Source organism: Tachysurus fulvidraco, chromosome 1 (assembly GCF_022655615.1).
Source record: "Tachysurus fulvidraco isolate hzauxx_2018 chromosome 1, HZAU_PFXX_2.0, whole genome shotgun sequence".
NCBI classification, from domain to species: domain Eukaryota; kingdom Metazoa; phylum Chordata; class Actinopteri; order Siluriformes; family Bagridae; genus Tachysurus; species Tachysurus fulvidraco.
The window spans coordinates 2132213-2158115 of NC_062518.1; the positions used below are offsets into that span (position 1 = coordinate 2132213).

At 37.3% G+C, this 25903-nt stretch overlaps 2 protein-coding genes across 4 annotated transcripts; one reads left to right on the forward strand and one right to left on the reverse strand.

The window, feature by feature from the left end:
• Positions 1 to 2473: 2473 nt before the first annotated feature.
• On the reverse strand, positions 2474 to 16939 carry LOC113660631. 3 transcript variants are annotated; one of them, XM_047800199.1, is made up of 18 exons: positions 16780 to 16939; positions 16402 to 16429; positions 16262 to 16305; positions 16096 to 16126; positions 15871 to 15914; positions 15007 to 15042; positions 14861 to 14888; positions 13320 to 13514; positions 12988 to 13209; positions 5746 to 5843; positions 5368 to 5395; positions 5211 to 5266; positions 5041 to 5071; positions 4763 to 4803; positions 3908 to 3949; positions 3762 to 3789; positions 3267 to 3467; positions 2474 to 3151 (listed from the first exon to the last, which is right to left on the reverse strand). In XM_047800199.1, the coding sequence occupies exons 2-18, from the start codon at positions 16424 to 16426 to the stop codon at positions 2910 to 2912; spliced, it is 1392 nt and encodes a 463-aa protein (XP_047656155.1). In that variant the 5' UTR covers positions 16427 to 16429; positions 16780 to 16939; the 3' UTR covers positions 2474 to 2909. The 3 variants fall into 3 exon arrangements, with proteins under 3 accessions (XP_047656155.1, XP_047656146.1, XP_047656153.1); XM_047800190.1 differs by having other exon boundaries at positions 15007 to 15045; positions 16780 to 16938; XM_047800197.1 differs by having other exon boundaries at positions 3908 to 3946; positions 4760 to 4803; positions 15007 to 15045; positions 16780 to 16938.
• Positions 16940 to 17437: 498 nt separating this feature from the next.
• Positions 17438 to 25465, forward strand: dnaja2a (DnaJ heat shock protein family (Hsp40) member A2a). Its single transcript, XM_027174265.2, has 9 exons — positions 17438 to 17594; positions 20077 to 20136; positions 20495 to 20721; positions 20832 to 20912; positions 21751 to 21884; positions 21993 to 22189; positions 23423 to 23567; positions 23664 to 23791; positions 24435 to 25465. The coding sequence occupies exons 1-9, from the start codon at positions 17517 to 17519 to the stop codon at positions 24621 to 24623; spliced, it is 1239 nt and encodes a 412-aa protein (XP_027030066.1). The 5' UTR covers positions 17438 to 17516; the 3' UTR covers positions 24624 to 25465.
• Positions 25466 to 25903: the final 438 nt, after the last annotated feature.

Below are 25903 nucleotides of genomic sequence, written 5' to 3' on the forward strand. Positions count from 1 at the left end.
AAACCCCACATCACTGTGCTGTAGTGTGTAGCCTATATTGGTGTTCTGTTTTTAAACAAATCACTAGCAAAATAATAAAGTAAGATTGGATTTCAGTCTGTACTCGGAATGTTTTCAAGAGCAGCTTTGACGTCCGTTCCAGCCCGAGACACAACACAGGTAAAAGCAATGATAACTGCACACTCCTCCTTTGAATTCACTTGACGGAGTTTAAGGCGTTTTTCCAGCCGATCAAGGAAGCCGATTTGAGCACCCAAAGTGTTCCCGAGTGCCATAATGTAGATCGCCAGAGCGTGTGATTCTGGAGACAAAAAGAGATAGTGATTGTTTAAGATCAGTGTTTAACATCAGTGTTACATCCTGCAATAACTTGAACTTTCCAGACCACAAAATCAGAAAACCTCTGGACCAACAGGATAAGTATGAATCCTGCACATGATTTATTCTGCTCTACGGCACACGCCTAAGTGGGCAAACATCACACTACATAATCACGTTATACACCGGTTACACCGGATCTGGTGTTTACATTTGTTCAAACAATGAGATGAGGTATTTATTTGTTTGTTAAAGGCTGTCTTTACAACCATAATGGGCAAAAAAGTATCTTGAGACAGATGGGCTACATCAGCAGAAGGCCACATCAGGTTCTGCTCATTTCAGCCAAGAACAAGAACAAACGTCTCCCTCATTCTTTCTTGCCTGTGTCACCTTCTGGCTCTCCATGTTACATGCTGTCATAGCTAGTCTTGCCGTAATCCCTGATAGATCTGCATGGACAACCTGTGTGGACAGAACCACTTGGAGAAAGTTTAATTTTAAACTTTTCAATTTTTATTCTGTTTCTATACTTCTGTAAAGCTGCTTTGTCTATTGTTAAAAGTGCTATAAAGATTAATTGCTTTGAATTTATAGAATGTGAACATGTGTAGCTGCTCATGTGTAGCTTTTCCACAGTATCTGTGTTACTACAGCAAATGAATTAAGCTTTAAATGGATGTATTTCTATTCAATAAACTCAACCTGTTATCAATAAAAAACTGCCATTATTTAAGTGAAGTGACGTGACATACGGCTAAGTATGATGACCCATACTCAGAATTTATTCTCTGCATTTGACCCATCCAAAGTGCACACACACAGCAGTGAAGACACACACCATGAACACACACCCAGAGCAGTGGGCAGCCATTTATGCTGCGGCGCCCGGGGAGCAGTTGGGGGGTTCGGTGCCTTGCTCAAGGGCACCTCAGTCGTGGCCGGCCCGAGACTCGAACCCACAACCTTAGGATTACGAGTCAGACTCTCTAACCATTAGGCTATGACTTGCCCCTACTTATTCACTTATTTCTGTGATTTTCACTTGTTGCACTTACTTTAATAGAAATTCTTCCTTTGATTTAAATACTTTAATTCATGAATTTTTTTATTCAGCGTCTATATAGGCTTTATAAAGAGCTTCTCTCACTTTGAGAAACTTAAAGAAGTGTTTTTTCTTTCTGCAGGCTGTTAACTATAGTAATATACAAACTCGTGTTTGGAAATTATTATTAACTTATTTTTAATATGCAGTGTCTGATATGTAACAGTTCATTAAAATGATATAAACAGTTATATGGCAGACACTGTGTGTTAGAAACACATCCTGAAAATGCTACATGCCCAACAACAGGTGTAGTAATAAAAATAATAATCTTCTGCTCCACAAATGTTAAAACAGCCATTAATTAAAAAAGTAACAAAAGAAGGAACAAAGGAACAGATGCACAAACCTGGAGACATCTTTAAGGGAGTCGAGTTCAAATTTCTTACAAGTTCTTGACACTTCTTTATACTTCTTCCTTGTGGTGACTGCGTTTATTAGTTTCACTTTCAGATCTGTATAAAGCCTCTGTAGAGATCTGTAAAGCTCCTTTTTATTAATGACTAATTTTTATTAATTAGGCAAATAAAACAGTCTACGTTCTCCCGAAAAAAAGCACAAATCGTTAATCAAAACTTGTTGTAACACATAAAACCTTTACAGTTTGTTACATTTCATTAGATTTAAATTAACGTATTTATTTTTATTTACTTTACACTGTTTATATGTGTTTCTTTTTTTTTTTATTCTGCCCAAATAAAAAAATCATCAGTGCTCTAAGTTCTCTGTTTTCCTCCCCATGGTTAAAAGTCACTAAAAGATAAAAGGTTAAATGTATTAAATTAAGTATTACACACAGTAAAATAGCTGGTTTCAGTAACATCTTTATCTCAGTGGTTTATAATCTCTTCCTGCTTTGTACAGCTACTTCCTGTTTAAACCACACCCCAGATCTGTGTGTGTTAAGAAATTCATTTTTTGCTTTAAAAACCTAAAGTAAAGCCTGTGATTTTCATATAATGTCTATAAACTAGCATTACACTACGTTGGTGTGTTTAAGTGTCTGTCTGATGAGGAAAGTGTGAAAGTGTGACAAAGGACGACAAAATCTGGGATTGATCATGCGATTTATTCTCAATATTGCAGATAGAACTGCATAAGAATGTCAATCAGACGTGTGTGTGTGTGTGTGTGTGTGTGTGTGTGTGTGTGTGTGTGTGTGTGTGTGTGTGTGTGTGTGTGTGTGTGTGTGTGTGTGTGTGTGTGTGTAAAATTGTCACTCTTTTTAACATTTTGTCTCTAAACACAGAAATATTCCCATTAAATTGCTATAATCACCTTCACAGACATTACAACTAATAGGATATCAGACAGAAGTACAATCTAAAGCTAAGTTTGGTTTATTATCTTTATCTGGATCCCATTAACACTGAAATACACTCTATAGTTAAATGTACGTCACCCCTGACGCAGTGAATGAAAGTACTGGAATAAAGACAGTGATATATTGTTCAACCTGAATATATCTTAACCTGAAAAAGTTAAATTATATACAACGGTCTGTACCATTAATGGTCTTATTACGATTTGCCTTGAATTTTTGTAAATACTTTGTTGTTTCTTCCAGTGCTTTTGTGTTCTTGTAACTGTTCAGCATTCCCATGTTTTCATAGAAGAGCATGTCCACAGAGAATATATTGCTCCTGTCAATATTGCGCCCGCTGTCTGGAGCAACGTGATCCGGATCGAAGGTGTGATGGAGCACCACGAGAACGGCATGATGGGATTCTAGGATGGAAAATATAACAACTACAGTAAATTTTTGATTTTCAGTAGAGATGACTGATCAGATTTAAAGCTTGTGTTATGAAAAGATGAATCAGTTTTTCCTTGGAACAGTTACCTGGTATCATCTGAAGAGCGGCTTGAATGTCCGTTCCGGCTCGAGACACAATTGGAACGAAAGCGATGATGACATCACTTTTATCCATGGAGATCCCTTCGTCTATGATACCGAGACTTTTCAAAATGTCCTTGTGGCAATTCAAGTCATTCCCAGTGACCAAGATGTGGAACTTGAGCTCTTCTGGCTCTCCAACTGAAACTGAATAGACAAAGTAAAGAAGCACAGAGAATGATATATGTTTCAATTACAAAGTTTTAAGGTACAATACAGTATATACAGCATAATCATCAATAAGTGAAATAAATAGATAGATAGATAGATAGATAGATAGATAGATAGATAGATAGATAGATAGATAGATAGATAGATAGATAGATAGAACAAGTAGAAGGTTATGTTATAATTAAAAGTTTTAAGGTATATGATACAGTATATACAGTATAATCATCAATAAGTCATTTATCCTTGAATTTCAGAGTACAGGAAACTTACCTTTGTCATGTATGAAATCCATCAATCCCTGGAAATCAGACGATGAAGATCAAAACAATTAATTTTCAGTTTCTGAAATATTCCCACCAGCTCATCTGTACACCAAACAATCAGAACATGGTTTCTCAGTTACATAGTGATCTTACCTTTGTTATTTTTGTTAGTGTGAAATCCACTTCATCCTGCTGCAAAAAAAATTAACACATAAGGAACAGTGTTTGGAACTGGAAGGATTGTGGCAGGTGATACAGTAATCTATCAACTTTTCAGATAAACTCATTTATATCACAGCGATGCTGAATTCTCACACATGCTACTGATTACAGCTTTATATTAACGCGCTCGTTCTTACACGTTAATCTTTCTATAGTAACAGTTCAGTCACAAGGATTTGTGTGGGAAATTCTCTACATAACTAGATTAAAAATCTTGTTGATATGGAGAATTTCTGTGAATCGAAGGAGTCTCCAGTGTCAGAGCTTTATAACAAACAGAGAGAAAGCTGTGAGAAAGTTTTTGGACATCTTCAAAACTGAGGAGTTTACACTTTTCTTGGTAACATAAAAAGCTGCTTTTCGATCTAATTCACTTCAAGTCATAGAAAATCACTTGGCTGGTGAGGGAATGATGTTTATAGCTGCCCTATCATGTGATAACAAGAACTAACTTCTTTCATGAATGTCCATTAACATTACATGCAAATATGTTGTTAATGGATGGAACATTTAATGTGGCTGTAAAAATTACTGTGATCTAAAAGGAATAAAATTAAATACTTTAGGACGTGCTGTTATTGGAAAGTAATTAACTTCAGGTTGATGGCTGTGACCTTGTCACTGATTGTTTCCCCATAACTGCATAACACAACATTTTATTCCTTACATGAGCAATACTACTTATGGATTAATACACAAAATAGAATCTAAACAAAATAGACTTTTAATTCATCAATAGAACATTTGAGTGATTTTCTAAAGAATTCAATAACATGTATTTACCCCACTGGAATGTGATGGGTGCCGATTCTGCAAACGCTGATAAACTAGCAAATAAACAGATAGACAGACAGATAGATAGATAGATAGATAGATAGATAGATAGATAGATAGATAGATAGATAGATAGATAGATAGATAGATAGACAGATAGACAGATAGATAGATAGATAGATAGATAGATAGATAGATAGATAGATAGATAGATAGATAGATAGATAGATAAATAAATAAACCACACCATTCTAATATCAGCTCTGTGTTTTATAACAGAAGAAACTTACCTGCATTTCTTACACTATTAGCATGAGGTTTCTAAAACAAATAGAATTTTTAAAAGTGTAAGTACACACAGTGTGTAAAACTGTGGCATGTGATATAACAAAAATAATCTACATCTATCAGGTAATACATGTTTATCTAATGTAAAATGAATGCAATAACAGTTATCTACCATAGTGGAAAATACTTGGCACAAACAATGCAACATCGGCTTCCAACTCCGCTGCACTGAAAAAAAAATTAAAATACAAAAATAAATGGTTAATTGTTTTTTATATAGACACCACACTGTTATAATGTCAGTTCTTTGCTCTGTGAAAGAAACTCACCTGCAGTTATTAACCATTGAGTCATTTTCTAAAATAAAAATAATATTAAAAAGTGTGAGTTCACCCTGAAGTCCTTGGCATGTGATATAATAAATATAATCTTCATCTATCAGTTAATACATGTTTAAATAATAAACCAGAAGATTAAACGTTCTCATGGAATTCTGAGAAATAATTCAGTTTCATTTACAGAAATACAAACCAGCTACTTTCTGTAAACTCTTAGAGGTTTTACTGAAACTCTGTCTCTTCAGTTCAGAGATCATTTTATTAAACTCACAAACTACATCATGTGCAAGATAAATGAATAAAATGACAGTGTATCATAGTTCATTCACATGTCTGTATTTTAAACCATATTACAGTAAAAGTACTCACAAGTACAAGCTGGAACATGCAGGTGATTAACCAGAGAATGAAAGCTAATAAAGCCCAAACGAGGTTCAGTAAATCTCGACGTGACTCCATTTTATGGTCTGTCGAAGTGGAATAATGTTCAGTTATTAAAAAATCTTAAACACTCAAAATGAAACTGAACCCATTTTAACAACCATAAAGTTGTTAAAAATCAAAATTTGTCACTCTTTTTAACATTTTGTCTCTAAACACAGAAATATTCCCATTAAATTGCTATAATCACCTTCACAGACATTATAACTAATAGGATATCATACAGAAGTACAATCTAAAGCTAAGTTTGCTTTATTAACTTTATCTGGATCCCATTAACACTGAAATACACTCTATAGTTAAATGTACGTCACCCCTGACTCAGATGCTACACCATGTAAACATGCCCATGTCCCAAAGGTTTTTTAAATTAGAATTGAGCTGATTAAGTGAATGAAAGTGTAAAATCTCTCCGTTTAAACACTTGTTATGTTATCTATCTTCTATTGTGAATAAAACAGTGGCTCATGTGATTTGAAAGTCTTTTAGTTTTCATTTTGTTCAATTGTACCACACTGAGGTTCACTGCTTGAACCTGATCAGTGTTGATTAATTTTCTAGCACAGTTGTTTTACTTATGTTTCCGTAAAGAGATATTTATTATCTGTAAGTACTGAAAGAAAGAAAGAAAGAAAGAAAGAAAGAAAGAAAGAAAGAAAGAAAGAAAGAAAGAAAGAAAGAAAGAAAGAAAGAAAGAAATTTGTATAGACAGTATACACTGTAGTAATATCAGCCCTGTGCTGTGTATAGATAGATAGATAGATAGATAGATAGATAGATAGATAGATAGATAGATAGATAGATAGATAGATAGATAGATAGATAGATAGATAGATAGATAGATAGATAGATAGAACTTTATTGTCATTGCATAGTACAGGTAAACAGCAACAAATTGCAGATTGGCATGTACCAGAAGGGCAAAGAGCAGCAATTGTGCAAATAGACAAGTGCAGATAAATATGTAGCATATGTACAGTATGTAATATATATATATGTGGGCATTGTTGAAAAGTACAAGTAAATGGTTCTATGTCTATGGCATTGTAAAACATGTGCAGACACTGTTGTAAAGGGACAAGAAGTAAAAGGTTATGTTTTAATTAAAAGTTTTAAGGTATATTATACAGTATATACAGTATAATCATCAATAAGTCATTTATACTTGAATTTGAGAGTACAGGAAACTTACATTTCTCAAGTATGAAATCCATCAATACCTGGAAATCAGATGATGAAGATCAAAACAATTAATTTTCAGTTTCTGAAATATTCCCACCAGCTCATCTGTACACCAAACAATCAGAACATGGTTTCTCAGTTACATAGTGATCTTACCTTTGTTATTTTTGTTAGTGTGGAATCCACTTCATCCTGCTGCAAAAAAAGTTAACACATAAGGAACAGTGTTTGGAACTGGAAGGTTTGTGGCAGGTGATACAGTGCTCGTTCTTACACGTTAATCTTTCTGTAGTAACAGTTCAGTCACAAGGATTTGTGTGGGGAATTCTCTACATAACTAGATTAAAAATCTTAATGATATGGAGAATTTCTGTTAATCGAAGGAGTCTCCAGTGTCAGAGCTTTATAACAAACAGAGAGAAAGCTGTGAGAAAGTTTTTGGACATCTTCAAAACTGAGGAGTTTACACTTTTCTTGGTAACATAAAAAGCTGCTTTTCGATCTAATTCACTTCAAGACATAGAAAATCACTTGGCTGGTGAGGGAATGAAGTTTATAGCTGCTCTATCATGTGGTAACAAGAACTAACTTCTTTCATGAATGTCCATTAACATTACATGTAAATATGTTGTAAATGGATGGAACATTTAATGTGGCTGTAAAAATTACTGTGATCTAAAAGGAATAAAACTGAATACATTAGGACGTGCTGTTATAGGAGAGTATTACCGACTTAACAGGATGTTTCTAAAACAAATAGAATTTTAAAAAGTGTGAGTTCACACAGTGTGTAAAAGTGTGGCATGTGATATAACAAACATAATCTATATCTATCAGTTAATACATGTTTGTCTAATGTGAAATGAATGCAATAACAATTATCTACCATAGTGGAATATCGCTGGCACAAATGCTGCCAAATCGGCTGCGCTGGAAAAAAATAATAATAAAAAATTAAAATACCAAAAATTTAATGGTTAATTGTTTTTTTTTATATAAACATACATTGTCATAATGTCAGTTCTTTGCTCTGTAAAACAAACTCACCTGCAGTTATTAACCATTGAGCCATTTTCTAAAACAAAAATTATATTAAAAAGTGTGAGTTCACCCTGAAGTCCTTGGCATGTGATATAATAAATATAATTATCATCTATCAGTTAATACATGTTTAAATATTAAACCAGAAGATTAAAATTTCTCATGGAATTCTGAGAAATGATTCAGTTTAATTTACAGAAATACAAACCAGCTACTTTCTGTTGGAGGTTTTACTGAAACTCTGTCTCTTCAGTTCAGAGATCATTTTATTAAACTCACAAACTACATCAAGTGTAAGATAAATGACTAAAATGACAGTGTATCATAGTTCATTCTCATGTCTGTATTTTAAACCATATTACAGTAAAAGTACTCACAAGTACAAGCTGGAACATGTTGGTGATTAACCAGAGAATGAAAGCAAATGAAGCCCAAACGAGCTTCATTAAATCTTGACGTGACACCATTTTACAGCCTGTCGAAGTGCAGCAGCAGTGGAATAATGTTCAATTATTATAGAAGCTTAAACAGTCAAAATGAAACTGAAAGCATCTTAACGACCATAAAGCCTCCAAAATAAGAGTCTCTGTTCGGGGAAATATTCTTTACATTATAACATTGTGATTTAACCCCGTTGTCCAAAAATAAATACGTTAAATATATTCATAATTTAAAAACAATGTCAGGACCCGTGGCAGAGGTGGATTGGATACAGACCCGTACGCAGGATAGCTTCAAATGAAAGGGGTTTAATACATGAGGAAGAACAAATATAAACCACACTACACAGGGAATACACAATATAATCAATGAAGCCGCGCTGCCTAATGCAACGCGGCTCACATATATAGCGACACGGACAATCACACACAATGGGAAACAGGTGTGATGACCGAGGAGGAGCAGACGTCGACGGGGCAATCACGTGACACAAACAAACAACAAACGCACATGGCAACAAGTCTGCACTGAATCCCTAATGGATCCGCGCTGATCCCTGACGGATCCGTGCTGATCCCTAACAAACAAATACATGTGTTATGTATATTATAGTAAACATGTCTAATAAAGGGGGCACAGTGGCTTAGTGGTTAGCACGTTTGCCTCACACCTTCAGGGTTGGGGGTTCGATTCCCGCCTCCGCCTTGTGTTTGTGGAGTTTGCATGTTCTCCCGTGCCTCGTGGGTTTCCTCTAGATAGATAGATAGATAGATAGATAGATAGATAGATAGATAGATACACCTTTATTGTCATTGCTTACTACCAGAAGTGCAAAATGTAGCAGTCGTGCAAAGGTGCAGATAAATATCTAGCATATTTAAAGCAAGTCATATATATGATATATATTAAAAAAATAGTGCAGATGTAATGAGGAGTAAAAAGGATAAACTATGTAATATGTACATGTATTATAAAGAGGTTATATGCAGTGTTTTGTTTTGTGTTTGTTTTGTAGTGATCTAGCGGTGTTGTGTAGACTTCAGTAGTATGATGACGGATGGTAAAAAGGTGTCCCTGAACCTGCTGGTTCTGGTGCTTAAGTTTACATTTACATTTACATTTACAGCTTTTGGCAGATGCCCTTATCCAGAGCGACGTACATAAGAGCTTAAATCTCTAACACTGAATACATTAATGCTGCTTCACTAGGTTACGTACTTAAGATACCATGAGTTTAAAACATTTGTTCAAAGTTACAATGAAAAAGTGTCAGGTTTTTTTTTTTTTTTTTTTGCAAATGCAAATGCAAAAGATAAGGAAAGAAGTGCTAGTTAAAGTGCTTCCTGAATAAGTAGGTCTTCAACCGCCACTTGAAAATAGCCAGTGACTCAGCTGTCCGGACCTCTATGGGAATTTCTTTCCACCACCTTGGTGCCAGTACAGAGAAGAGTCTTGTAGTATACTTGCCTCTTACCCTGAGAGATGGTGGAACCAGTCGAGCAGTGCTGGTAGATCGGAGGTTGCGGGGTGCAGTACGAGGAATGATGAGGGCTTTGAGGTAAGAGGGAGCTGGTCCATTTTTGGCTTTGTAGGCCAGCATCAGTGTTTTGAATCGGATGTGTGCAGCTACCGGAAGCCAGTGGAGAGATCGCAGCAGCGGGGGGGTATGCGAGAACTTTGGCAGGTTGAAAACAAGCCGGGCAGCTGCATTTTGGATCATTTGCAAGTTCCTGTATCTCCTTCCTGATGGAAGGAGGTTAAACAGTTTATGACTGGGATGTGAAGAGTCCCTGATAATGTTGTGAGCTCTGCGCAGACATCTGCTGTGGTGAATCAATGTGTTCAATGGCAGGTAGTTGGGTGCCAGTGATGCATTGGGTGGTTTTGACCACCCTTTGCAGGGCTTTACGTTCACACACAGTGGAGCCTCCGTACCATACGGTGATGGAGTTGGTCAGGATGCTTTTGATGGTGCAGCGGTAGAAACTCCTTAAAATCTCCAGGGACAGATGAGATTTCTTGAGACTTCTCAAGAAGTACAGGCATTGTTGTGCTTTTTTAACCAGAGCTGAAGTGATCTGCTTGCCAGGGCAGATCCTCAGAGATGTGAACTCCCAGGAACTTAAAGCTGGAGACTCGTTCTACCTCAGTTCCGTCGATGTTGACTGGTCGATGTCTCCTGCTGTTGGATTTCTGAAAGTCTACAATGAGCTCATTGGTCTTTGTGGCATTGAGGGTCAGGTTGTTGTTGGCACACCATGCTGACAGATTTCGGATCTCTTCACTGTAGGCCGATTCGTCCTTGTTGTCGATTTGGCCGACTACGGTGGTGTCATCTGCATACTTAATGAAGATGTTGGAGTTATACAGAGGAGCAAAATCGTGGGTGAACAGGGAGTAGAGTAGTGGGCTCAGGACACAGCCCTGCGGGACGCCAGTGTTCAGAATGAGGGTTGAGGATACCTGGTTTCCCAACCTAACAGATTGAGGTCTGTTGGTGAGAAAGTCCAGAATCCATCTGCAAGTGGAGGTGCAGATACCCAGGTCACTGAACTTAGTGATCAGTGGGGAGGACTGTACTGAACGCTGCGCTAAAGTCAAAGAACAGCATTCTGATGTACAGTAGTTGTTGCTTTTATCCAGGTGGGTGCAACCATATTGAGCAAGTTAGTATCTCAAAATGCACAGCATGTTGAATCTTGAGACAGATGGGCTACATCAGCAGAAGGCCACATCAAGTTCTGCTCATTTCAGTGAAGAACAAGAACAAAAGTCTCCCTCATTCTTTCTTGCCTGTGTAACCTTCTGGCTCTCCATGTTACATGCTGTCATAGCTAGTCTTGCCGTAATCCCTGATAGATCTGCATGGACAACCTGTGTGGACAGAACCACTTGGAGAAAGTTTAATTTTAAACTTTACAATTTTTATTCTGTTTCTATACTTCTGTAAAGCTGCTTTGTCTATTGTTAAAAGTGCTATAAAGATTAATTGCTTTGAATTTATATCATGTGAGCAGCTTTTTTGTTTTTTATTGTGTTTCATGTCATTCTGTGTACAGATTGTTGTATAAATATCCTACAGTTTCTAAAATACTCAAACTAACAAAAGAAGGAACAAGGGAACAGATGCACAAACCTGGAGACATCTTTAATGGAGTCGAGTTCAAATTTCTTACAAGTTCATTACACTTCTTTATACTTCTTCCTTGTTGGGACTGCGTTTGTTAGTTTCGCATTCAGATCTGTATAAAGCCTCTGTAGAGATCTGTAAAGCTCCTTTTTATTAATGATTAAACTATGGAAAAAAAACAGTCTACGTTCTCCTGAAAGAATCACAAATCGTTAATCAAAACTTGTTGTAACACATAAAACCTTTACAGTTTGTTACATTTCATTAGATTTAAATTAACGTATTTATTTTTATTTACTTTACACTGTTTATATGTATTTATTTATTTTTTATTCTGCCCAAATAAAAGAATCATCAGTGCTCTATGTTCTCTGTTTTTATCCCCATGGTTAAAAGTCACTACGAGATAAAAGGTTAAATGTATTAAATTAAGTATTACACACAGTAAAATAGCTGGTTCCTCTAACATCTCTATCTCATTGGTTTATAATCTCTTCCTGCTTTGTACAGCTACTTCCTGTTTAAACCACACCCCAGATCTGTGTGTGTTAAGAATTTCATTTTTTGCTATAGCCTGTGGCCTTCATATAATGTCTATAAACTAGCATTACACTCTGTTGGTGTGTTTAAGTGTCTGTCTGATGAGGAAAGTGTGAAAGTGTGACAAAGGACGACAAACTCTGGGATTGATCATGCGATTTATTCTCAATATTGCAGAAAGAACTACAGAAGAATGTCAATCAGACATGTATGTGTGTGTGTGTGTGTGTGTGTGTGTGTGTGTGTGTGTGTGTGTGTGTGTGTGTGTGTGTGTGTGTGTGTGTGTGTGTGTGTAAAATTGTCACTCTTTTTAACATTTTGTCTCTAAACACAGAAATATTCCCATTAAATTGCTATAATCACCTTCACAGACATTACAACTAATAGGATATCGGACAGAAGTACAATCTAAAGCTAAGTTTGGTTTATTATCTTTATCTGGATCCCATTAACACTGAAATACACTCTATAGTTAAATGTACGTCACCCCTGACGCAGATGCAGGCATCAAATTAGAATTGAGCTGATTAAGTGAATAAAAGTGTAAAATCTCTCCGTTTAAACACTTGTTATGTTATCTATCTTCTATTGTGAATAAAACAGTGGCTCATGTGATTTGAAAGTCTTTTAGTTTTCATTTTGTTCAATTTAACCACACTGAGGTTCACTGCTTGAAACTGATCAGTGTTGATTAATTTTCTAGCACAGTTGTTTTACTGATGTTTCTGTAAGGAGATATTTATTATCTGTAAGTACTGGAATAAAGACAGTGATGTATTGTTCAAGCTGAATATATCTTAACCTGAAAAAGTTAAATTATATACAATGGTCTGTACCATTAATGATCTTATTGCGATTCGCCTTGAAGTTTTGTAAATACTTTGTTGTTTCTTCCAGTGCTTTTGTGTTCTTGAAACAGTTCAGCAGTCCTTTGTTTTCATAGAAGAGCATGTCCACAGAGAATATATTGCTCCTGTCAATAATGCGCCTGCTGTCTGGAGCAATGTGATCCGGACTAAAGGTGTGATGGAGCACCACGAGAACGGCAGGACGGGTTTCTAGGATGGAAAATATAACAACTACAGTAAAATTTCATTTTAAGATTGACTGATCAAATTTAAAGCTTGTGTTATGAAAAGATGAATCAGTTTTTCCTTGGAACAGTTACCTGGTATCATCTGAAGAGCGGCTTGAATGTCCGTTCCGGCTCGAGACACAATTGGAACGAAAGCGATGATGACATCACTTTTATCCATGGAGATCCCTTTGTCTTTGATACCAAGACTTTTCAAAATGTCCTTGTGGTAATTCAAGTCATTCCCAATGACCAAGATGTGGAACTTGAGCTCTTTTGGCCATCCGACTGAAACAGAATGGACAAAGTAGAGAAGCACAGAGAATGATATATTTTTGAATTAAAAGTTTTTAGGTATATAATACAGTATATACAGTATAATCATGAATAAGTTAAATAAAAATTCATCTAGTTCTTTCTGTCTTCTGTCACATCATCACTAAACACCAGTGACCCAGTGGAAGCCATGCATGCCCATGCCATTATACTGCCACCACTATGTTTTACAGATGATGTTGTATGCTTTGGATCATGAGCTGTTCCGAGCCTTTCCCATACTTCTCTCTTCCTGTCATTCTGGTAAAGGTTCAGCTTACTTTCTCTTGAAGTCTTCTCGTGATTGTAGACTTTGACAATGACACGCCTACCTCCTGGAGAGTGTCCTTCACTTGGCTGGATGTTGTGAATAGGTTTTGCTTTACCATGGAGAGGATCCTGCGATCATCTACTACTGTCGTCTCTCGTGGACGACCAGGCCTTTTTATGTTGCTGAGCTCACCATTTCATTCTTTTTTTCACAGAATGTTACAAACTGTTGATCTGACTACTCTTATTGTTCCTGCTATCTCTCTGATGGATTTGTTTTGTTTTTGAAGCCTAACGATGGCCTGTTTGACTTGCATGGAGAGCTCATGAAGTAGGTTCACAGCAACAGATTCCAAATGCAAATACCACACTTAGAATCAACTCCAGACCTTTTACCTGTTTAATTGATGAAGAGATTGATAAAGGAATAACTTACACCTGTGCACGAAACAGCTTTTGATTCAATTGTCCAATTACTTTTGGTCCCTTGAAGGGGGGGGGGGTGTTACTCTGAAGAGCTGTAATTCCTAAACCCTTCCTCCAATTTGGATTTAAATACCCTCAGATTAATCCTGAGAGACTGCACTTTCAGCCCACTATACCTATACAACTACAGCTTGAAAATGTTTTTGTAAATACCTTAAAAAATATATATATAGGGCCTGTGTCCAAATATATATGGACCTAACTGTATATGTACAGCGTGTTATAGATAGATAGATAGATAGATAGATAGATAGATAGATAGATAGATAGATAGATAGATAGATAGATAGATAGATAGATAGATAGATAGATAGATATGTAAAAATGTACAGTGAATAAATATAAAGACTATAGCAGTGCAGAGATATGTGGACATTGTTGAAAAGTACAAGTAAATGGTTCTATGTCTATGGCATTGGAAAACATGTGCAGACACTGTTGTAAAGGGACAAGAAGTAAAAGGTTATGTTTTAATTAAAAGTTCTAAGGTATATGATACAGTATATACAGTATAATCATCAATAAGTCATTTATACTTGAGTTTGAGAGTACAGGAAACTTACCTTTCTCAGGTATGAAATCCATCAATCTCTGGAAATCAGACGATGAAGATCAAAACAATTAATTTTCAGTTTCTGAAATATTCCCACCAGCTCATCTGTACACCAAACAATCAGAACATGGTTTCTCAGTTACATAGTGATCTTACCTTTGTTATTTTTGTTAGTGTGAAATCCACTTCATCCTGCTGCAAAAAAGTTAACACATAAGGAACAGTGTTTGGAACTGGAAGGTTTGTGGCAGGTGATACAGTAATCTATCAACTTTTCAGATAAACTCATTTATATCACAGAGATGCTGAATTCTCACACATGCTACTGATTACAGCTTTATATTAACGCGCTCGTTCTTACACGTTAATCTTTCTATAGTAACAGTTCAGTCACAAGGATTTGTGTGGGGAATTCTCTACATAACTAGATTAAAAATCTTAATGATATGGAGAATTTCTGTTAATCGAAGGAGTCTCCAGTGTCAGAGCTTTATAACAAACAGAGAGAAAGCTGTGAGAAAGTTTTTGGACATCTTCAAAACTGAGGAGTTTACACTTTTCTTGGTAACATAAAAAGCTGCTTTTCTATCTAATTCACTTCAAGTCATAGAAAATCACTTGGCTGGTGAGGGAATGAAGTTTATAGCTGCTCTATCATGTGATAACAAGAAATAACTTCTTTCATGAATGTCCATTAACATTACATATGATATATGTTGTAAATGGATGGAACATTTAATGTGCTGTAAAATTAATTACTGTGACCTAAAAGGAATAAAATTGAATACTTTAGGACGTGCTGTTATTGGAAAGTGATTAATTTCAGGGTGATGGCTGTGACCCTGTCACTGATTGTTTCCCCATAACAGCATAACACAATGTTTTATTCCTTACATCAGCAATACTACTTATGGATTAATACACAAAATAGAATCTAAACAAAATTGACTTTTAATTCATCAATAGAACATTTGAGTGATTTTCTTAGTTTTTCTAAAGAATTCAATAACAGGTATTTACCCCACTGGAATGTGATGGGTACCGATTCTGCAAACGCTGATAAACTAGTAAATAGATAGATAGATAGATAGATAGATAGATAGATAGATAGATAGATAGATAGATAGATAGATAGATAGATAGATAGATAGATAGATAGATAGATAGATAGATACTTGACTTTTTGTATAAACACAACACACCATTGTAATATCAGCTCTGTGTTTTGTAACAGAAGAAACTTACCTGCATTTTTTACCCACATAGTGAGATGTTTCTAAAACAAATAGAATTTGTGTGAATTCACACACAGTGTGTAAAAGTGTGGCATGTGATATAACAAACATAATCTTCACCTATCAGTTAATACATGTTTGTCTATTGTGAAATGAATGCAATAATAATTATCTACCATAGTGGAATATATTTGCCACAAACACTGCAAAATCAGCTGCACTGGAATTAAATTAAAAAGAAAAAAGAAATAGTTAATTGTTTTTTACACCACACACTGTTATAATGTCAGTTCTTTTCTCTGTAAAAGAAACTTACCTGCAGTTATTAACCATTGAGCCATTTTCTAAAACAAAAGTGATATTAAATAGTGTGAGTTCACCCTGAAGTCCTTGGCATGTGATATAATAAATATAATCTTCATCTATCAGTTAATACATGTTTAAATATTAAACCAGAAGATTAAAAGTTCTCATGGAATTCTGAGAAATAATTCAGTTTCATTTACAGAAATACAAACCAGCTACTTTCTGTAAACTCTTGGAGGTTTTACTGAAACTCTGTCTCTTCAGTTCAGAGATCATTTTATTAAACTCACAAACTACATCAAGTGTAAGATAAATGACTAAAATGACAGTGTATCATAGTTCATTCTCATGTCTGTATTTTAAACCATATTACAGTAAAAGTACTCACAAGAACAAACGTGAATATGCAGGTGATGATCCAGAAAATGAAAGCAAATAAAGACCAAACGAGGTTCAGTAAATCTCGACGTGACACAATTTTACAGCCTGTCGAAGTGCAGCAGCAGTGGAATAATGTTAGTTATTATAGAAGCTTAAACAGTCAAAATGAAACTGAAAGCATCTTAACGACCATAAAGCCTCCAAAATAACAGTCTCTGTTCGAGGAAATATTCTTTATATTATAACATTGTGATTTAACCCCGTTGTCCAAAAATAAATACGTTACATATATTCATATTTTAAAAAAATAATTATAGTAATATTATAGTAAATATGTCTAATAAGTTAAAGTGAAGAACAGAACATGGACAGTCCTGTGATTTTGTTTCCATCTGCTGGCCTTTTCTGGTATTGCAGTCCTCAGTTTGTAACCATGAACACACGATACACTTATTAATATTTTCTCATGTAGTTAATGTAGTCCTGTGTACTGTATTCTGTTTCGCTTTAATGTTTAAAATATTCATAAATTATAATATACATAACATAATATAACAACACAACCTATAACATAAGAAACGCAATTAAATGTGTTTTAACAAGAAATACCGGAGAACTTGAATAAAGCATTAAACGCGTCACATTGCGCATGCGCGTACATCTCCTTCACCGAGCGGAAAATACAGTAGTCGTGTTGCGCATGCGCAGCTTTCCTCTCTTCACCTCCCTGTGCTGAGCTTCACCATGGCGAACGTCGCTGACACAAAACTCTACGACATCCTCGGTGTGTCTCCTTCAGCGTCCGAAAACGAGCTTAAAAAGGTAAGTAAACGTTTTATAAGACGGTATATAATCGGTAAACGTCACCGCGCCGTTTTATTTCAGCTTTCAATCCGACTCCGTGTGCGGTTTCACGATAAGGAAGGACGGATTAGCCGGTTAGCAACGCTGCTAACAGGCGTGCGGCTGTATCCCAAATTCACGCGCACTTCATAATGTAGTACACTACATTCGGCTCCGTCTTTATGCGCTAGTGCGCACTATGTAGTGGTATAGATATCGATTTGGGACGCGACCTTCGGTAACGCCGTATGTCTGCACAACGAGGCCTAGCAGATTTAACCGGCATCTGTGTTTATTCTACACACACGCGTTTAATTCTGCTGGGATTTTTGTATTTACTCTCTACTCCATTCCGTGTGTTTATGTCTTTAACGAATTTATTCGTGCAGGTTTAGTTATGGGGACGTTTCATGTTGTTAGCATTAGCCTGATTAGCATAGCGTCGTTAAACGGCCTGTTCTTGTTCTAACAAAGCGTTTAGTTTAATGAGAATTAAACAAACACGCAGATATACTCGACGATCTTTATTAAAACTTTATTTACAGCCGTATTCTGTAAAGCTAACAGCTTTATATTAAACACCGTGCTGTCGTTAGCATCACGTTAGCTGTGTGATTTAGCATGTTAGCAGGCCTGATTTTATCGTTTTTATTTAACGTCTTTATTTAAAAACCTAGAGTTTAATAAACGTCACACTGGATTTTTAGTCATAGTTACAGGAATAAAGTGTCTAACCAGCTGAATATCAGGTGAAACTGGTGAACTCTAACCAACTAACCGTCTTTAACACAAACGTGCTGCTTTGCTAACAGGCTAATTATCTTTACTTCAGAATAACGAAAGTGTTTAATTATAAAATAAAAGGTTACGCAGTTTCACCTTCACACTTTCTGTAACGTTATTCATCTATAAACTCGAACGCTTCACGTCTTATTCACATACTTTACTGAATTGATGGTTTTTCGGGGAAATTCCATTATGTCGTCACGAAATAATTTTTATTTCCATTATTGGGCCTTGGGTCATTTGCATACCGTGTTATGATGATTAAAGATGCGGGTTTTTTTGTTTTTTAGAAGTAAGAGATTATAACAAGTGATTTCTGTAATGTAGGTTTTTGTTCATGTCACCACGAGGTGTTTAAACACATGTGATGATGATGATGATGATGATGATGATCAGAATTAGAATCAGAATCCGGTTTATTGGCCAAGTGTGTTGGTTGACACACAAGATATAAATAACACTATACTATACAATACACACATAAATAACACTATACTATACAATACAGGCATAAATAACACTATACCATACAATACACACATAAATAACACTATACTATACAATACAGACGTGATATAATAGTCAGTATGAGTAGTAAATATGAATATAGAATATGATGAGTTATGTACATAGTGTGAGAAGTGTAAATAACACTATTGGGTAATATTGTGCTTTTTGTACAATCAGTAGTGTGTGTGTAATATATACAGATGATGTGATGACTGACAGTCCTGATAATGCAGCACTTATAGATATGAAGCAGTGAATATAATGATGGTAAGTTGTTAATCAGGGTGATTGTCTGGGGAAAGAAACTTCCTGTGTCTGGCGGTTTTAGTATGATGATGATGAAGAGCTGGGAAACTTTGGCAGGGGTTCTTTATTGCTGTCACTTTTGGCAAGAGGAAGTTGTTAAAACAGGTCATCTGTGGTTGGTGATTAGTTGAAGGTTGTTCAGCAGAAGGTTTGAAATCATTCACTACATAAGTCTTGGTCCAAATCTAGCAACAAAGTCAAACATTAGAAGTAAAGAATGAAACGTTTTGTACAGAAAGGTTTTGACGTTTGGCCTTTTTTAAGCTAGATTGTATTCTTCCTATTCGGCCTCATAGTCGACCAGAGAATAAGATGAACTGGTGGATTTAAGTAGAAACTGTGTCCTGCTTTGCTGGAATTAAAGCCTTCAGCCATGAAGGCTTTTCCTTAATAAGACTGCACACATCTGTGCTGATTTAAAACTCATTACTCAGCCCTAAATATCAGCTCTTTTCATATTACCCGTTATCATCATTGGACTTTTTTGTAATTGAATATAATGGCATCATTCCTGTTTTTTTTTATTGAAAGATTGTTGTATTGGGTGTTAAGTTGACAGCATTAATAATAATTGTTCTATATCACAACGAGGTCACGTTTAATCTGTCAGATGTAAAGAATTGTGTAAAGTTTAACACACATTTGTGGGCAGAGTAAAAACCAATAAAAATGTAATGGTTGGTTGAAACACCTCCAGTTTAATAGCAACTTTTAGTTTTGTAATTAAATAACCATTCTGACTGTTTAATTACAAAATAATCTGCTTTTTTGATGGACCGGTTTCTCAGGTCAAGGTATTAAAGTAATCCTGTGTTGGTGGCATAATTGTGTCTAAACATTCGTACCACATTTATTTCAGGCCTACCGCAAATTGGCAAAGGAATATCACCCTGACAAGAACCCAAATGCTGGAGACAAGGTAAAGATTTATAACATATTATGTGCTGTTCGTTAGATGTAAAACGTAGCGTAAGTTTAATCAGCGTTGGTCCTCACAGACATGGGGATTTCCGAGATCTTGTATTGTGTAGCTAGCTCCGTAATGACAAAGTCCCTAACAACAGAATAAAGATTTTTACAACAGTTTAATGTCATCAGTATTTGAGAGAGAATTCACATTAAAATGATCTTCATTTAAACAATTGAGAATTATAGTTGAGTCTGATATTTAAATGACAGTATTAGTAAAATGTTCATCACGCCACGATTGTAATCTTCTCAAGCCGAATCGTATTTGACCTCGACGAGTGAACGGTTTTATCTCGTCCTGCTTTCAGTTCAAAGAGATCAGCTTTGCGTACGAAGTCCTAACTAACCCAGAGAAGAAGGAGCTGTACGACCGCTATGGAGAGCAAGGTCTGCGAGAAGGGGGCGGCGGAGGACCCGGCATGGACGACATCTTCTCTCACATTTTCGGCGGCGGTCTCTTCGGCTTCATGGGCGGTCACGGGCGTAGCCGGAACGGTGGGCGGCGGAGAGGGGAGGACATGGTGCACCCTCTCAAGTGAGCCTTTGTCGTAGTAGTTAACGGAACATGTCATAACCTGCGATGTTATGGAACTGTGCTCTTAAGGGTGTGTGATATACTGTCGTTTTTTTTCTCTTTACCTCTAGGGTATCGCTCGAAGATCTGTATAATGGGAAAACGACCAAATTACAACTGAGCAAGAACGTCCTGTGTAGCACTTGTAATGGGTAAGTGTTAAGTTCGTCGTGTTAGTAAAGGGCGTTAAGCTGTTGGTTGTTTAACTCAATACTGAAGTAGTGAAGTGTTTTTTATGGATATTCATCAGTAGCACAGTGAATCAGAATCGGAATCAGAATCAGGTTTATTGGCCAAGTGTGTTGATGTTGACACACACAAGGGAGTTGGTTCCAGCTGTTTGTGACTCACAAACGTACAGACAAATAACACTATACTATACAATACACACATAAATAACACTATACAATACAATACACACATAAATAGCACTATACTATATGATACAGATGTGATATTGTGCTTTTTGTACACTATACAGAAGCAGTAGTGTGTAATATACAGATGATGTGATGACTGACAGTCCTGATAATGCAGCACTTATAGATATGAAGCAGTGAATATAATTATGGTGAGTTGTTAATCAGGGTGATTGTCTGGGGAAAGAAACTGTTCCTGTGTCTGGGAGTTTTACTAAAGAAAGTTCTGTAGCTCCTGAGAGAAGGGAGGAGCCGAAAGAGGGTGTGTCCAGGGTGCGAAGGGTCAGTGGTGATGTTTTTCCTGCTTGGTTTCTGGTTCTTGTGTCGTACAAGTCCTGGGGGGTGGGAAGGGGGGGCACCAATTTTTTTTTTTCTGCAAAAAATAATTGAAGTAAATTTATTGCTGAGTCTATTTATTTTCCAACAAGTTCTGAAGTGATTTATTTCGCTGAAACATTAAAAAGAGGAGTTATGTTTTTACATAACTTATAACACTTACAGAAACCAGAACCATACGAGCTGTTACTATGAGTCCAGTGAAGAGAATTAATTTTTGTGTGTGTGTTTGCAGCCAGGGAGGGAAGACTGGCGCAGTGCAGAAGTGTACGACCTGCAGGGGGCGCGGTATGCGTGTTATGATCCGACAACTGGCTCCTGGCATGGTCCAACAGATGCAGTCTGTCTGCACTGATTGCAGTGGTGAAGGTACGTGAAACCCAGACCAGTGAACTTTTATATGGTCAGTGAGCCAGAATCGGTTTCCTGTTTAATCAGCAGTGAATGTGTATAAAACATAAGTGTGTGTGTTTGTAGGTGAAGTGATCAGTGAGAAAGACCGCTGTAAAAAGTGCGAGGGGAAGAAAGTGGTGAAGGAGGTAAAGATCCTGGAGGTGCACGTGGACAAAGGCATGAAACACGAGCAAAAGATAACCTTCGGAGGAGAAGCGGATCAGGCGCCGAGCGTGGAGCCCGGAGACATCATTCTTGTCCTGCAGGAGAAGGAGCACAAGGTATGAGGCTCATCCGCATCACCGCAGTATTCCTCTATCTCTAGAAGGACCCAGTTCATCCCAAAGGAGTCAGAGTCAGGGATCTATGCGGAACACGAGTACTTTCTTCCACTCCATCCTTCACCTCCGTAGGAATGTCTTCACGCTTTGGTGCTCTGACATGCAGTGTTCGGGCCTCTGAATGGATATTGTAATGTGTAATTTCTATAGATGTTTGAGCTTCAAACTTTGTGGAAGCAGCTTGGTGAAGTGTGTGTGTGTGTGTGTGTGTGTGATGGTCAGATGCGCATACTTTGGGCCTTATAGTGCATCAGCACGGCTTTGCAGGATGGATAGAAGCCCAGCGAATGGGGGACTATTGTGCTGAGTGTAACGGTGTACAGGGAGACAGGTCCGGTGGCACCGGTTTATTTTTATCCTACACGTATCGTGGTTTTCATTCGGACGCCCTTTTGTCTGACTCTGTATTCCTGTCACCTCCAGGCCTAGAAGCTTCTGAAGCCCTCTTCAGAATAGCCCGGCTGACGCAAGCTTTCACGGAAACCGACGACAGAGGGCTTAATGGGACATGTGCTATTTTAGAGAAACCTGCACTGTTAAATATCAAGGCTTCACGATCGCTGTGCCGATCAGCAACCACAGGTTCTGTGGGGTTTTGAATTTTTTTATATTTTTTTTTTATGCAAACTGGAAACTTTTTTAACCGTTAAGTTACCGGTTTATATGTAAATGTCATTCCAGTAGAGCGAGAATGCTACAGCGATGACTGGAGGCGATTGGTGTCAGCGGTGGGAAATTAAGGGCACTTTTAAGTTTCATTTAAATACTTTCCTCTTTTTGTTTTTCCCCTTAGAAAGACTGTAGGAGTGAAATGGGAATAAATATTATTTATTTATTTATAGATGCAATGGGTTTTTTGTTTTTTTTTAACTGGAAATGTGTGAAATACCCGAAAGCTTTATTGAGATTGGGTCGTCAGTCATTTAGACGCTGAGGTGGAGCTTTCTAGTAGGAACAGGATTGAGGTCAGAAAAAAAATGACTGAAATGTCAAACCTTCGAAATGTTGACTTCGAAACCCAGATTTAAAAATTGACTACCTCCATTTTTGTCTGATTCACAGACCTGCTGCTTTCTTATGTGGATGTAAACGTGTCGATCAGATCATGCACAAATGTACCTAGAGTCTGTGATCTGTAACGATCTTAATTATTGTTTCCACATCTTTTTCCAGACGTTTAAAAGAGACGGACACGACCTGCACATGACCCACAAGATCGGTCTGGTCGAAGCACTTTGTGGTTTTCAGTTCGTCCTGAAGCATCTGGACGGCAGACAGATCGTGGTGAAATACCCAGTTGGGAAAGTCATCGAGCCTGGTGAGTGAAACACAACCGTGTGTGTGTGTGTGTGTGCTGGAAGGTGTTTGTCCCGTCCACCAGAGGGCGCTATATAAACGGCTGTGTGTGGTGCAGGTTCCCTCAGAGTTGTGAGAGGTGAAGGGATGCCACATTACCGCAACCCCTTCGAGAAAGGAGACCTGTTCATCAAGTTTGAAGTTCTGTTCCCAGAAAACAACTGGATCAGTCCAGAGAAGCTCGTGGTGAGTGTAATGATCGTTTACTTGCAGGTCTTTTATTTGTGTCCAAAGTGCAAATAGTGTGTCTGTGTGGGTTTTAGTAAAGCTCTAAAGTTTAGCAGTGAGTCCAGATGACTGGGTTTTATGTTATACGTATATATTCCGATATTTTATATATACGAATATTTCCTTTGTTGTGAGAGACGTTTGCACGAAACAGCATATTTTAGTGGGAAAGACTTGGACAGGTCCTGATTGTTTTAGGGAAAGTGAACATGCTGAGACAAACGTTGAGACGCCAGCGTCTCTCTCCGCAACACCACAGGCATCGATAAACAATAAGTCTTTAGATAAAGAAAAAGAATGAAGAATGTCGTCTTTAAAGAAAGTCTACAAATGATTACTGCCTAGTTATCGTTAGCTTTCTGGTATATTTACGGCGTTTGGCAGGTCATCCAAAGTGACGTACTGAAGTTCTTTGAAGTCTTTATCAATAAATACGTTAAAGCTACTTCACTAAGTTACAGACTCACGACACCAATGTTTCCACCGATACCAGTGAAATTCTCACTTTGTTCAGCGCCGGCAAATTGTTAGATATTAACCGTACGGTGCGGTTAAAGGTTTTGTTACGACCGTTAAAACCTAATCATCTTTTCATCCGCAGGAATTGGAGGATCTGCTGCCCTCACGGTCCGAGGCTCCCGTAATCTCCGGCGAGACGGAGGAAGTGGACCTGCAAGAATTCGACATGAGCCAGAGTTCGTCCGGCAGCCATCGGCGCGAAGCCTACAACGACAGCTCCGACGAAGAGGGCGGTCATCATGGCCCGGGGGTGCAGTGCGCCCATCAGTAGTTAGTAAGCATGACCATCCCAACCTGTCTGGATCCAGAGAAGGAAAAAAATGTTCTAGTTGCACAACATCAGATCAACAAAGGTGTGGCTGTTTTTTTTCCCCTCCGTCTGATTTTGGGGTTCGCCGCTTTCACTAGCGAACACACATACCTGTTCCTGTAGCTCCTCCCACCTTCCTCTGACGTCCACCCCTAATAGTTCCATAAGCAGGCGACCTCAGACGGAGGAGTAAAAAAAAAGGTCATTTCTCTTTTACTCCGTGTAGTGTGCATTATTTTTGTTCTTGCTGCAGTCAGAATAGTATTTAGTATTAATTTAAAACTAATTCCCAACGTGCAGTTTTGGCCTCGGAGCCTCTTTATTTGAAAAGTGTGTGTGTGTGAGAGAGAGAGAGAGAGAGAGAGAGACACCGTAAAAGAGAAAAGTCCTTTAAAACAAAAACACCTTTGGGACATTATAAGAAACATCACATTTTTAGGTTGGTTTGTATCGACTTGTGCTTGATTTTTACCACTTTATTTTGTAGATTTTTACTTTTTTTTTTTTTGTTTTGTTTTTTTCCCTTCTGTTGTATTTTAAGAATTGGAACAAGATTCTACAGCGTTGTGTATAAAATAAGTGTTCGTCATTTAAGCTTTACAAGCTGCAGTTATGATGTAGTTTAAATAAATCCTTCACTTGCCTGTATCTGTCTTCAGCCCAGGTGCATGCTGGGAAAGCACTGAAACATCCAAATTAAAAATACAAATCGTATAATGATGAAGTGGGTGGAAAGCAGCTGTAGGCATTTAACTTCTGTGAAAAGTTTATGAAGTTGTTAAATAAAAACAGTATCTCAGTCATCTGTCTTTTTTATTATTAAATGTTTCACTGTCTGTGAGAGAAAGAGATGATTAAATTTACTAGAGCATGTTCTCCCTGTGCTGTGGGGGTTTCCTCCAGGTATTCCTCCCCCGGTCATGTGCAGGGTAGGTTGATTGACATCTCTAGAAAATTGTCCATGGTGTATGTGCGAGAGTGAATGAGTGTGTGTGCCCTGTGATGGGTTGGCACTCCGTCCAGGGTGTATCCTGCCTCGATGCCGCCTGAGAGGCACAGGCTGCCCATGACCTGAGAAGTTCGGATAAAAGTGGTAGAAATGAATAAATGTTCTCATGCAAGTAAATATCAGGCTTTAAAAAAAGTAAACACTCGGAGGAAACAACTGCAGCTCTTAACAGGAGAAGTAGATTTTCATTTATGGCATTTGGCCAATGTCAATCTCTCCTTTATACAACTGG